Source organism: Heloderma suspectum, chromosome 1 (assembly GCF_057233095.1).
Source record: "Heloderma suspectum isolate Gila_16-S chromosome 1, 16-S_ref, whole genome shotgun sequence".
Lineage (NCBI taxonomy): Eukaryota > Metazoa > Chordata > Lepidosauria > Squamata > Helodermatidae > Heloderma > Heloderma suspectum.
Genome location: NC_139458.1, coordinates 284,467,053 through 284,482,263, shown reverse-complemented (window position 1 = coordinate 284,482,263; position 15,211 = coordinate 284,467,053). Strand labels below are relative to the sequence as shown.

Here is a 15,211-nt window from a genome sequence, read left to right as displayed (position 1 = left end):
TGGACAATGCATAGAAAATGTGGGGGGGAATATGAGTATTTTACATGGAAGATCTGTAAGCAGAATATTAGATTCTTGGCAGCTTCTCCTCACAGCTATCTCCTGGGAGTTCTATATAGATTCTTTATTCCAACACAATATTTGTCCATGTTAATTCCCTCGTGATATGGAGTGGGATGTGTGTATACACACACACACACACACTGCTTGTTTGAAAGAAAAGAAATTACACAAAGCCTTTGAGGTACAAAGGTGTTCCTCCTTCATTCAGCAGGTTATGAAGCTTGAAATGAGGGACACCCTGGCATAAAAGTGAGGTTTATGATGGAAAACTACAGTAATATAAAAAGCATGAGGACTTGAGGAGTGTTTTAGAAATGGTGCTGGAAAAGAAAAGGAACTGTATTTGGTATAATTCTGGATAAATTGTAAGACATCTGAATACTATTGGATTCCCTAAAGAACTGTACACTGTCAAAGGTGTTGAGTTACTTTTCATGGTTAAATAATGGAGGGAGCAATCCTACGGGTGCTAGACAGCAGCTAGATGGCCACAGGATATCTGGTTTTCCAGGAACCGACCTCAGAGCCCACGCTCTGAGGTCAGTTCCCAGAGAACTGACCTCCCCCCACTTCTGTGTTGCCTCGGATGCAGTGCTTAACAGTCCTATGCTCCACATTCACAAGAGGAGCATGGAGCAGCCGAAAAAGGGCGTTCTGGGGCGGGGAAGGCGGAAATGCCTGTACAACATATCCAATGCGTTGTACAGCAGCCTCCTGCCCCGCTCCGTGCTGGGAGTTGAAGGACTATTTTCCATCTTAATGTTCATAGCCTTGTGCCCTAGATGACTAACCACGGTGCCTAATGGTATGTTATGGAAGGACTGACTAGGTTAAAACAGATTATAATGGATTATAATGTAAGTGCCTACTACATAGGGTTGGCGGAGAATTTCTCCCCGAAACTTCGGGGGGCTGAGCGCCAACGTGTTCGGCCCCCCGAACAAGTTTCAGGGAGAAATCCTCCGAACCCCCCCGCCCCCCGCCCCCCCCCCGGGATGGGACTTACCTTCGCCGAATGTCCCTCCCGGCGGCGGGTCCGGCCGGCGGTTCGGCGGGTGTTCGAGCGGGGCGGGAGCGGCAGCCGGTCTTTCGACTGGCTGCCGCCGCCGCCATTGCAATAAAAGAAAAAAACCCGCCCCCTGATAGGCTATGTGACGATTAACGTAGCCTATCACGGCTAGATTTGCAAAGTCAGCCGTGATAGGCTACGTCAATCGTCACGTAGCCTATCACGGGTGACTTTAAAAAATAAAAAAAAGCGCATACGGATAATGGTGGCCCCCATAGGGAGCCGCCATTCCCGTTCCTTCTTTGGTCGCTGTAGTCTACGTAAAGATTTACGTAGACTACAGCGACTAAATAAGGAATGCGAATGGCGGCTCCCTATGGGGGCCGCCATTAGCGTACGCGCTTTTTTTTTTTTAAGTCACCCGTGATAGGCTACGTGACGATTGACGTAGCCTATCACGGCTGACTTTGCAGATCTAGCCGTGATAGGCTACGTTAATTGTCACGTAGCCTATCAGGGGGCGTTTTTTTAAAAAAAAAACTTTCATGTTCGTGGCCGGGCGAGGCGGGAAGCCTCCCCCCCGGCCTGAACTTCATGGGGGGAGCAGCGTAGCACCTCCCCCCCACCACGAACATCCTTCGAGGACAGGTAAGGGACTTTCGTCCACCCCTACTACTACAACCACTTTGAATGAATTCTATGAAATTCACAGCAACCCAATTGTTAATTAATTTGCTTTTATTGTTAAATATATATGTGTTTCTTTGTTTCATGTTTTGAAAATAATGAAAAAAGGTGGAACAAAATATGAATCTATGTCAAGAGTGTCCTGGTTCATCCCCCACCAGGTGTGAGAGTGATCTAGACAACCCCCCCCCACACACACCATGAACCAGGACAACAACACCATAGCTGTAGAGGGTGGATTGGGGCATCCACAGGCACCAAGACCACAAGCACCAAGAACATATTGGCTTGCCAACAGGCACCAAATTTCAGTTTGGGGAAGGGCCACAGCTCAGTTGTCCAAGGCACAAGCTCTCCAAACAAGATCTGGATATTGTGAAAGAGACAGAGAACCTCTTTTTGGCATGCACAGCTTTTCACGCTGTATTTGAGAGGGAGTGAGACTCTGTGCCTTGCTCCTGAACTGGAGGCAGTGAAAGAGCAGAGGGGGGCGGAGGAGGAGGCTGCAGCAGGTGTTAGTAGTAGACTCCCTTCCTTCTGTATCTAGGGATGCGCGAATCAGCAAAATCTGAGCTTGCCAAAGTTCTCTGAATTCCGTTTCAAAGCTCGTTCTGACTCAAGTCCGTATCAGACTGAAAGCTTTGTTTTGGTGTGTTTTCATATGAAAATCAGTGTGTAGTTCCGTGTGTGTTTTTCCTAACGTATGCATCAATCGCACGTATCTTTGAAATGTACGTATTCGTCTCCAATCTACTAAAATGTTTTTAGGCACATTTTCAAAAGTGCACATTTTTTCATACACATATTCCAAACATACGCATGCTGTTGAACACATTCCTTTTGGTCTGTGAATCACATTGCAAGCTCATAAATGTACGGACTTCGACAGTACAGACTGCGTTCAAGTCCATGTTCGGTCCAGAAGGTGCGAACTGGATAAATCCTGATTAAAAAAATGAGCTGAAATGAATTTCTCATACAATCCTATCCCTATCCGAGGCTTGTGGGGGACAGGAGATGGCAAAGTGGAGAGCTGTGAACTGCAGAGCTGTGAGCTACAGAGCTACAGAGCTGCTTCTGGACTCTTAACAAAGATATATTCTCTTTGGCATAGATGCTGGGATTTACACACAGTTTGTTTTCATTCACTCATTCCATTTCTATACCACCCAGTAGCCAAAGCTCTCCAGGCAGTTCACAAAAATTAAAACCCTAATATACAGCATGATAAAACACAGTATGAAGCCACCAACATCCAAAAATGTAAAACAGTTTGAGCCAGCTAAAAGCAATTAACAATAAACTACCAGGACATGGTAAAACATTAAAAAGACCTGATCATATGCCATCAAATGCCTAGGAGTAGAAGAAAGTCCTAACCTGGTGCCAGAAAGATGCCAGTTGAACCTCTTTTGGCATATATTGTTCGTTGCCAACTTTCTCCTGCCCCTCATAACAGCTGCATGAAAGCAGAAATTCAGCAGGTGACCATTCCCAGGCCAGCATGTCGATACAGAGACAGAAAAATTTCACCTGTTTTCTTTTTTTTGGGGGGGGGGGGTCATACAGTTGCTTGAAGTGCAGGAGCCCTGACAGAAAAAAATGTTGGCAAGCCTAATGTTACTTGCCCAGAGCGCACACACATCAATGAAACACCACATGATCTGCAGCAGTAGCCTTGATTTGCTTACATTCCTTGTTTTTATGCCTTGTGTTCGGGATGTTCAACAAGACAGTTCATTTTGTGAAAAGATGAATTTATTTTGTTGTGCAGCTGGGGCCTACTCTGCAGAAATTTGCTATAGAAAAGATGACATGAAAAAGAAGTTTTGCTGTTCATGACTGTATGTCTCTGACACACTCTGAATGAAAGTGATTTGGTATTGGAGAATAAAGAGCCATTGCTTTTCTCCTGTGGAAAGTTTATGGGTGGGGTTGTCACTTTTTTTTTCCTGACGGAATGCCTGATCATGACAGTCAGATTTATTGGGAAGTAAATGGAGAGAAAATTTCCCCAGCCTTTACATTTGTGCAAATTTTCCCTCCATTTACTTCCCAGTCTCTCAATTTGTGCAAATTTAAAGTCTGGGCAGTAAACAAAGGGGAAATTAGTGCAAAAGGAGTAATTACTCTGAGGAGGAGCCATGAAAGGGAGGAAGAACCAATAACTCCCCTTTCTAGGCTTGCTGGAGACTCAGGGAAGTGTTGAAAAGGAGGATGACAATGACAAGTGTCTGTTCAACACTTACTAGTGAAGGGATTACATTGCCAAGTGGGAGATTAAAAAAAGTAAAAAAAATAATCTGAAAGTCCTCGGACTCAGTGTCACCTGAAGGGGTCACTCCATAGTGGATTCCTCAGGTCAGATACTTAGAAATCTGAGCTCATTTTAGTTCATCTCGAATTTCTCCAGCATCCCTAATTGTAGGTGCCCCCTGCATCCTTTCCAGATGGGGCAATCAAATCTGACACAATCCAGAATGAATATGTATTGCACTAGACATTTTCGGCTGTAATCCTGTATACCAGGGATGGGGAATCTGTGGCCAGCCAGATGTTGTTGGACTGCAACTCCCATAAATCTCTCACCATTAGCTATGCTGGTTAGGGCTGATGGTAGTTGCAGTACAACAACATCTGGAGTGCCACATATTCTCCACCCATGATGTATACTGTTAGGCTGTTTAAGGCTGCAATCCTATACGTACTTACCTGGGAGTGATCCTCATTGAAATCAGTAGGACGTTCTTCTGACTAGACATTTATACGACTGCACTGTAAGTCATAATGAAGTGTCAATGAAATTCAAACAGCCTAACAATGCAGGATTTCAGCCTAGTTGTGCAATGTCACAAAACGTCAAGCCAAATCATAATGTTCCTCCAGTATGGCTAAGACATTCCATTAGATTTCAGGGAGACAGGTTGGTGTGCAAATGTTTAGGACCAGAGTGCAAGTTAACAAAACTGATTTTAAAAACAACAACAACATCCTGTTAAAATGTTTTCAAAAGGACTTGAGTTTTGAACGTTGAGTTCAACATCTGAAAAAAATATTACTCTTAGTTGGATTCTCACGCTGTCATAATTTCTGTCAGTTGATGTTGAAGACAGATATTGCCAAAAGGAAAGAAATATTCTGTATAAATAAAGAGAAAAGTGTAGGCATATGTTTGATTTCTGAGATGCTAGATAGGACAGAACAGCTTATATTCTGTACCTTTTTCAAATAATAGCCTAACCAAGGAAAAGATGGTGAAGTTTTCTATGTTGAAATGTTCTGTAATGACTGCAATTTTATCAGTTTTATGGGGAAGCAACACTTTGGGCCAGCAATTTGGCACTTAGAAGAGCTTCCTATTCATGTGTCCATGTGTATGTGTGTGTATGGCAGGCATATCTGCAATAACTTTTCAATAATTGATTTTGACAAGTATTTTGGTTCTTGTCAAGCTTCAACTTTCAGCTAAATTAATTGGTTGTGATGCCTCTGAAAGAGGCAGAAAGGATTTATAATGTTTAGCACTTGTAATCCGTTTGTCATCATGCTTTCCTTCACCCATCACACACACACAACTCCACAGCACCTTGCCGCATTTTTAAACCTGTTACAGCTTTGTAACCATATTTCAACCATATTTTACACCTAATCTCCCATCACTCTCAAATGATTGTTGTTGTTCAGTCGTTCAGTCGTGTCCGACTCTTCGTGACCCCATGGACCATAGCATGCCAGGCCTTCCTGTCCTGTGCAGTCTCCCAGAGTGTGCTCAGGTTCATATTCATTGCATCCGTGATGCTATCTAGCCATCTCATCCTCTGCCGTCCCCTTCTCCTTTTGCCTTCAGTCTTTCCCAGCACCAGGGTCTTTTCCAGAGAGTTTTCTCTTCGCATTAGGTGGCCAAAATATTTGAGCTTCAGCTTCAGTATCTGTCCTTCCAATGAGCACTCAGCGTTGATTTCCTTTAGGATTGACTGATTTGACCTCCTTGCAGTCCAAGGGACTCGTAAGAGTCTTCTCCAGCACCATAGTTCGAAAGCATCAATTCTTCGGCGCTCAGCCTTCCTTATAGTCCAGCTCTCACAGCCATACATTACTACTGGGAAAACCATAGCTTTGATTAGACGGACCTTTGTTGGCAAGGTGATGTCTCTGCTTCTTACTATGCTGTCTAGGTTTGCCATAGCTTTCCTCCCAAGGAGCAAGCGTCTTTTAATTTCATGGCTACAGTCACCGTCTGCAGTGATCTTGGAGCCCAAGAAAGTAAAATCTGTCACTGCTTCCATTTCTTCCCCTTCTATATGCCAGGAAGTGATAGGGCCAGATGCCATGATCTTAGTTTTTTTAATGTTGAGTTTCAAACCAGCTTTTGCACTCTCCTCTTTCACCCTCAACAAGAGGCTCTTTAGATCCTCTTCACTTTCTGCCATTAGGGTGGTATCGTCTGCATATCGGAGGTTGTTGATAATTCTCCCAGCAATCTTAATTCTGACCTCTGATTCATCCAACCCGGCATTTCTCATGATGTACTCTGCATATAAGTTAAATAAGCAGGGTGACAATATGCAGCCTTGTCATACTCCTTTCCCAGTTTTGAACCACTCGGTTGTTCCATGTCCGGTTCTTACTGTTGCTTCTTGACCCTCGTACAGGTTTCTCAGGAGACAGGTAAGGTGGTCTGGTACTCCCATCACTTTCAGAATTTGCCAGAGTTTGTTGTGATCCACACAATCAAAGGCTTTCGCGTAGTCAATGAAGCAGAAATAGACGTTTTTCTGGAATTCTCTTGCTTTCTCCATGATGCAGAGAATGTTGGCGATTTGATCTCTAGTTCCTCTGCCTCTTCGAAACCCAGCTTGTACTTCCGGTAGTTCTCAGTTCGCATACTGCTGAAGCCTAGCTTGTAGGATTTTGAGCATCACCTTGCTGGCATGTGAAATGAGCGCAATTGTGCGGTAGTTTGAACACTCTTTGGCGTTGCCCTTCTTTGGAATTGGAATGTAAACTGACCTTTTCCAGTCTTGCGGCCATTGCTGAGTGTTCCAAATTTGTTGGCATATTGAATGCAGCACTTTAACAGCATCATCTTTTAGGATTTTAAATAGCTCAGCTGGAATACTATCATCTCCGCTAGCTTTGTTGTTACTAATGCTTCCTAAGGCCCACTTGACTTCACTCTCGAGGATGTCCGGCTCAAGTTCAGTGACCGCACTATCATGGCTATCAGGGACATTCAGATCTTTCCTGTATAGTTCTTCTGTGTATTCTTTCCACCTCTTCTTAATCTCATCTGCTTCTGTGAGGTCCCTGCCTTCTTTGTCCTTTATCATGCCCGTCTTTGCACAAAACGTTCCCTTGAGATCTCCAATTTTCTTGAAGAGATCTCTAGTCTTTCCCATTCTGTTGTTTTCCTCGATTTCCTTGCATTGTTCATTTAAGAAGGCCTTCTTGTCTCTCCTTGCTATTCTCTGGAACTCTGCATTCAGTTGGATATATCTTCCCCTTTCTCCCTTGCTTTTTGCTTCCCTTCTTTCCTCAGCTACTTGTAAAGCCTCATCAGACAGCCACTTGGCTTTCTTGCATTTCTTTTTCTTTGGGATGGATTTCGTTGCTGCCTCCTGAACAATGTTACGGACCTCCGTCCATAGTTCCTCAGGCACTCTGTCTATCAGGTCTAATCCCTGAAATCTATTCCTCACCTCCACTGTATATTCATAAGGGATATGATTTAGGTCATACCTGAATGGTTTAGTGGTTTTCCCTACGTTCTTCAATTTCAGCCAAAATTTTGCAAGAAGCAGCTCATGATCTGAGCCACAATCAGCTCCAGGTCTTGTTTTTACTGACTGTATGGAGCTTCTCCATCTTTGGCTGCAAAGTACATAATTAATCTGATTTCGATATTGACCATCTGGTGATGTCCATGTGTAGAGTCGTCTCTTGTGCTGTTGGAAAAGAGTGTTTGCTATGATCAGCCTGTTCTCTTGGCAAAACTCTATTAGCTTTTGTCCTGCTTCATTTTGTACACCAAGGCCATGCCTGCCTGTTATCCAGGTGATTTCTTGACTTCCTACTTTAGCATTCCTATGATATCCCCTATGATGAAAAGGACATCTTTTTTTGGTGTTAGTTCTAGAAGGTGTTGGAGGTCTTCATAGAACCGATCAACCTCAGCTTCTTCGGCATCAGTGGTTGGGGCATAAACTTGAATTACTGTGATGTTGAATGGTTTGCCTTGGATTCGTACTGAGATCATTCTATCATTTTTAAGATTGTACCCCAGTACTCCTTTTCCCACCCTTTTGTTGACTATGAGTGCTACTCCATTTCTTCTAAGGGATTCTTGGCCACAATAGTAGATATGATGGTCACCTGAATTAAATTCTCCCATTCCTGTCCATTTTAGTTCGCTGATTCCCAAGATGTCGATGTTCAATCTTGCCATCTCATGTTTGACCACCTCCAGCTTACCTTGACTCATTGATCTAACATTCCAGGTTCCTAAACAGTATTGTTCTTTACAGCATCGGATTTTCTTTTCACCACCAGACACATCCACAGCTGAGTGTCCTTTCGGCTTTGGCCCAGCCACTTCACTCTTTCTGGCGCTACTTGGAAATACCCTCTGCTCTTCCCCAGTAGTATATTGGACACCTTCCGACCTGAGGGGCTCATCTTCCGGCGTCATCTCTTTTAGCCTTGTGATACGTTCCATGGGGTTTTCTTGGCAAGAATACTGGAGTGGGTTGCCATTTCCTTCTCCAGTGGACCACATTTTGTCAGAACTCTCTGCCATGACCTGTCCGTCTTGGGTGGCCCTGCACGGCATAGCTTATGGCTTCACTGAGTTACGCAAGCCCCTTCGCCACAACAAGGCAGTGATCCATGAAGGGGCCTCAAATGATACTGTCTGTCAAATAATCCACTTGGGCCTTTCTAATTCATTCTGGACTATGAAAACATTCCAGCTGAGTACAGTTGGATTGTTCTGGAAGACAGTACTGCAATTACCTTCAAAAGGTGTTTTCCAAACACCTTTCAAGAGGGATGTACATGCTTTGTAAGTAAAAAAGATGTGTGTGAGCATGCTTCTGCACGTATGTGTGTGTGTACTACACACACACACACACACACACACACATATAGTATCCAACAGGGGCAGTGTGCACATGGCCAGCCCTGCTGGGCCCCGGTCCGTGTGCGGCTCCAATACACAACCCCAATCTGCAAAAAAACACTGGTTTCTGGAAGGGGCAGGTCATGCTGCCCCTAGTGGATACTACACTGGAATTTTACCCTCGTACTTACATGTGTTATCAGCTATTCTGCATGCTGACTAAATAACTCATGTGTATTTCAGCTCTCTGTCACCAGTACTTCTCAGAGGGGAAAAGACCTCTCTTTGCGTCCTACATTTTTTATGTGTAATGTAGTCAAAGTTAAGAAAAACTGATTAAGAAAAACTGGCACTCTGAACTACTCTTTTGGATGTACCGTTAAGAAATCTGACTACTGGCATCACAATGGCACCAGATTCCTCTCTGGGACAAACAGCAGTTTGGGAGAGAATTTCCCCCTTCCATGGCTACTGTTTTAAACACACACACACACAACACACACAGCATGTAATTTTGCCCTATTAAGGACCAAACACTAGCCACACTACTGGCATAATTGGAGGAACTGTCAGCAACACCACTGTGCTATTGGCTGCTCCACTGCTTTTTATCTGTTACACTGCTCAGATCAATAGCAGAATACAGTTAGGGATGTGTTTGAAATCTGCTTTCTAAGATTTTAGGGGGTGAGTTTCTCCAAACAGCATCACCTGGAAACACAGTTTTTGTTTGGAAATACATACATTTCCAGACTTGCAATGCATTCCATGGAACAGCACAATTGTGTCCAATAAAATACATACATTTGAAAAGTGAGGAAAGAGAAATGAGTGTATTTCAAAAATGCGTTAGGTCTGAATGTGTACAATTTGAAAAATGTGCACAAAAATGTTTTTAAGGCAGAACAGTCCTTTCCCAACCCCACTGTACATATTCCTATGGGATGTTTAGGCTCATAAGTGCTGCAGAGATTATCCCAGATACGTTGGCCATTCAGCATGGCGAGGAAAAGTTGATAATCCAGGCATGGGATTGCATTTTAGAATGAGTCACCGCTTGCTTTCTAGCTGCTGACCTTTATGATGAACAGTTGGGCTCACTATGCTGTGATATACCATCCTTCCCCAGAGGTGTTGTGGGGAGACATGGCCCTGGAGAGCTGAGGGAACACTGCCATCACTTTCCTGTGGTGGCAAAAACAGTCTAAAAACAGGGGGTGGGGGTGAGGGGGGGAGAGAGAGATTTGAAAGAGAAGCTTCTCCTCCCAACTTTTCCAAAAAATAAGTCGCCCACCCAAAAAAAGTTATAAGAATTTCACCATGCCACCATCAAATAGTGCAGAAGGTGTCTTTCTACTGTCACTGCCTGGGAATGGAGGTACAAAGGTGGGGAGGTATTTCTGGCTCTCACAGTAGAGTTTTCATCCTCTCTGAGAACCGGGCAGAAATGCATCTGAAGTAAGGTTTGTTTTCTCTGATATTACTGTGCAATTCATTTCAAACAGGAAAAAGAAATCTTTTTTGTTTGAATGGAAACCAGTCACAAATTGCATCATCATTTACCAGCAACCTCTCTCCTATTAACTGGGAACTTTCAAAAGGATACAGTTTGTGCAGGAGACATTTCTGGCGGAACGTGCCCCCAAATGCAAAATGCATGTAGAAATCAAGCAACTCTGTTACATTTCTCTCCTATGTGAATAAAAGAAAAACTATCTTCATTCTTATCCAAGAATGCACTTTCACTTTTTAGGACTCCCCCACCCCCTGAAGTTCTATTTGAAATATGTTAATAAGACAGCCTAACTGTTTGTTGTTGTTTTCTTGTCTACTCCAGTGAGTCAAGGTGGGGATGCAGTCGCATCAGATACGTGTCCTGATCCAGGCATTCCTGACAATGGGAAAAGGACTGGCTTGGACTTTAGGTAAGAGTTTTGTATGGATTTATTGTGTTTGGGAATGTATGTATATGGATTTATGTGAGAAGGGCATACTAGAAGTCTGAAGTTCTCATGAAAACTGCTATCCTGCATTCTGGTGGGATAATAAAGCCTGAATGTAGTAACTGGTGGAGCAGTAGCATTGGCGCCCCCAGACTAAGTGTTCCTATGCAGATGTAATGCCTTGACCGCAAGGGTTCCCATGTCCATTTCAATGGCTAGGGCATCTCCACAGATGGGGAGGACTTCTGTGTAGACTTGCAATGGCCCTTTCCATGAAAGTGAACAGGGAATTGTAAGTGCACAAGGGTTCCATGCGTGCCTTGCAGCATGAATACTGTTCTGGATCGGGACACTTGTCTTTCTAATAGCGCCAGTCTTGCCCCTGATGCTGCAGTAATTTAATATGCCCAAACATATTTTCATAATGCAAACAAGACTTCCACAGAAGCCAGAAAATGTTCTTCCTGTCCATTGATACAAACACACTTAAGGAACATGAGGGTGCCATTGAAAACAGCAACCCCACGTCAGTTCTTCTCCCCCTCCACCACTGTAACAGTTAGTACATTTTACCCTGTGTCCTGATACCATCATGCTGTGAATTTCTCTTTCCCCAACAGCCTCTGTCAATTACGTGGAATAACATACATTATAGTAATGTGAGGGCACAGCATAAGCACTACTAGACACTGTGCACCAGAACTCTTGGGTTGCATGTTTAGTTCTTCCCTGAGGTTTCAAATTTCCCCTTTCCTACATTTAGTTTAATTGTGGAAGTCATGGGGGGAGGGGGTAATCTGTTTATAAGTTTACACCCTTTTTTAAACATAAAAACATTTTTTGTTTGTTTTATTATGGGTTTTTTGAAGTCTGAACTCAAAATTCTTTCTCTCTCACTCACTCTCTTTTTGGAAACCCACATAATAATGTGTGCAAAATTTATTCTAACTGTGCTGATTTCTGTAAATTTGGGAAAGCTGCAATTATTTAGATTTCCTGCCTTCATCGTGCTGATTTATTTTGCTGCAGTCACAATGGCTCTGAAGCAGATTTGACAGAGATGCAGTGTGCTTTAGTCACCCTGCTAAGCAGGAAAAGGGAACTGGCTTTAAAAAAAAAAAAAAAATCAAACTACAGTTCTCTTTAAAAAGCTGAAAATCTTTCAGCAGGAGGGGAGAAAAAGTAATTTAGAAAGACCTAAGAATTCTATCAAGTAGAAAAGAGGACAGTTTCACAGAAAGGGATGTTACTGACCTCTTCAGTTGTTTCCTTCTTTGAGATGTTTGTGAAGTATTGGGTTACTGGACAAAGGGAAATAATAAAAGCCATATCCTGTTCAGTGATGTGTCAGAGCAAACTAATGTGCTGCAAGAGGAGAAAGCATCACTCAATGGTAGAGCACATCATTTGCATGCAGTAGGTCACAGGTTCAGTTCCTGACACCTCCAGTTAGAATACAGATGATGGCAGTGGAGGCTGGTGACTTCGATCTCTGATGGGCTGTGAATCCATTCTGGGTTTCAGTCAGAACCAGCCAGAACTCTAAAGGAGCTGTCCAAGGTGCTCAACCCTATCCCCAAAATAGGTTCAGTGCCCTGGATAGCTTCTTTATAGTTCTGGCTGGTTCTGACCAAAATCCATATTGGATTCACAGCCCCACCAAAATAGGAGCCACCGGTCTCCATGGGATGATGGGAAAGCAGATTATGGAAAAGGCCTCTGACCGAGACCCTGGAGAGGAGCTGCTGCTAGCCAAGTAGGCAGTACTGAGCTAGCTGTATAAGGGAGCTTCAGAAGTTCAGAGGAACTGTGAATGTGCTAGCTACTCAACATAGATACAATAAGGAAGGGCTCCTATGACCTCAAAGTACCTACCCCATAGAGAAGGCTGCTTCCTGCATCTTAGCATGACCCACTGTTCCAGCATGGTCTCCTTCATCAGGCTCTGCTGAAGAAGAATAATTCTGCCCCATCTCTGCATCAGCTGCCACAATTGGGAAAGAGGCATGCCTGCTGCTGCTGGGCCTCTGCTGCCACCGCCACCACCACTATCACTACTGTGGACTTCTGCCTGGCATTATTTTTAAGGGGATTTTTTAATTGTTTTGTTGTTACTGTTGTTGTTTTAATTTTGGGGGGATTTTGTTGTGTTTTTAGGGGTGGGTAGCCTGCCTGATAGGCGGGAGCAAGGGGGCATGTGTCTACCTGATGGAGGCAGTGGGGGGACTGTTGGGGGCCACAGCATACCGAGGCTGGGTGGTAGGCACTGGCAGAACGCTAGGGGCAGGCCAAGCCAGGTAAGGGGAACAAGGGAGAGATGTGTAGTATCTGTCCCCTGTTCTGGGCCTGTCCAGAGCCAAAGGATGGCTGGGGGAGGCATGACTCCATCTTCTGGCCTTTGTTTGCTTCTCTGCAATGCCAGGTCTGTTACCCAGAAAACCTCCCTCATCCATGACATGATCCTGGATGAGGGTGCAGACCTGGCATGTATTATGGAGACCTGGCTGGCCGAGGCTGCTGCTCCAACCCTTGCAGCCATGTGTCCAGCTGGATTTTCATATGCACAGCAGCCGAGGGCTGGGGATCGGGGAGGGGGAGTGGCTGTTATCTACCGAGAGTCCTTGGTCTTCACCAGACCCTCCCTCTGGGAGACCAAGGTTGCTGAGTGCATGTACTGGAGGTTGGGCCCGAAGGGCAGTCTGGGGATTCTGCTCGTGTACCGTCCACCCCACTGCACGACTGACTCCCTGGCCGAGGTGCTTGAGGTGGTCTCTGATGTGCGTGTACAGTCCCCTAACTTATTGGTGTTGGGGGACTTCAATGTACATTCAGAGGCCATCCTCACAGGAGCTCCTCGGGACTTCATGGAGACCATGGCTTCCTGGGAGCTACACCATATTCTAACTGGGCCCACCCATGTAGCCGGTCATGCACTAGACCTTGTGTTTGTTTCTGGAGAAGCGGGGAGTGATCTGGAAGTTGGGGGTATGTCCACCACCCCCTTGTCCTGGTCAGATCACTGTCTGGTGACGTTAGACTTCTCGGTTCCACAACCCCTCCGCAGGGGTGGAGGACCCATTAAAATGGTCTGCCCCAGGCGTCTTATGCATCCAAATGGATTCCTGAACGCGCTTGGGGATTCTCTGGGGCACGCCAACGGCCACTCGGTCGAGACCCTGGTGGGTGGCTGGAATGCCGCAATCACTGGGGCATTAGATCAGGTGGCTCCGAAATGCCCTCTCCCCCTGAACAGGGCTCGGATTGCACCATGGTTCAATCCGCAGTTACGAGCTCTGAAACAGGAGGTGAGAAGGCTAGAGCACCGGTGGCGGAAGTCTCGCTCCAAAGACGATCAGACATGGGCTAGAGCTGTATCTTCAGCCTATCACGTGGCGGTGAAGGCAGCAAAAAAGGAATATTATGCTGCCTCTATCGCGTCTGCAGAGTGCTGTCCCAGGAGGCTGTTCCAAGTGGTCCGGAGCCTGGTCGGTCCTGTGGCTCCTGAACCACTGGAGCATTCTAAGGCACTTTGCAGATAAAATTGATCAGATTAGGAGTGTTACTCTGCACGCTGTGGATACAGTTAGTGAGCGAGAGGCGGCCTGTGGCAAACCGGTTTTGTGGGATCGGTTCCAGCTTCTTCCTCCTGATGAAGTGGACAAGGTGCTTTCATCTGTATGGCCGACCACCTGCTTACTTGATCCTTGCTCATCTTGGCTCATTATGGGCTGCAGAGAGAGACTGGGTGAGGGGATCAGGGCGGTGGTGAACGCCTCCCTTGAGGAGGGAGTGATGCCATCAGCCCTCAATGAGGCAGTGATAAGACTGCTCTTAAAGAAGCCCTCCTTGGATCCCCAAGTTCTGAACAACTTTCTCCCGGTCTCAAATCTGCCATTTTTGGGCAAGGTGATTGAGCGGGTGGTGGCGATGCAGTTGAAGGCACACTTGGAAGAAACCGATTATCTAGACCCATTTCAGTCGGGCTTCAGGCTTGGGCATGGGACAGAAACGACCCTGGTCGCCTTGGTGGATGATATGAGGAGGGCTCTGGATAGGGGTGAATGCTCCTTCCTTGTTCTCCTGGACCTCTCAGCGGCTTTTGATATCATTGACCACGGTATCCTCCTGGACAGCCTGGAGGGGTTGGGCATTGGAGACACTGTATTGCGGTGGTTCTGGTCCTTTCTGTCCAGCAGGTACCAGAGGGTAGTACTGGGAGAGGAGGTTTCGTTTCAGACTTGTGGCCACTCACTTGTGGGGTGCCACAGGGTTCCATCCTCTCCCTGATGCTATTTAACATCTATGTGAAGCCGCTGGGGGCTATCATTAGGAGGTTTGGGGTGCGGTGTCATCAATATGCGGATGACATGCAGCTCTACCTCTCGTTCAAAT

At 45.4% G+C, this 15,211-nt stretch overlaps 1 protein-coding gene across 1 annotated transcript in view; it reads left to right on the top strand.

The window, feature by feature from the left end:
* CSMD1 (CUB and Sushi multiple domains 1) overlaps positions 1-15,211 on the top strand; it is a 1,446,416-nt gene that overhangs the window by 879,469 nt on the left and 551,736 nt on the right. Inside the window, exon 8 of the mRNA XM_084811779.1 lies at positions 10,714-10,801. Coding sequence (XP_084667905.1) covers positions 10,714-10,801 — 88 coding nt within the window. The remainder of the gene's footprint in view (positions 1-10,713; positions 10,802-15,211) is intronic.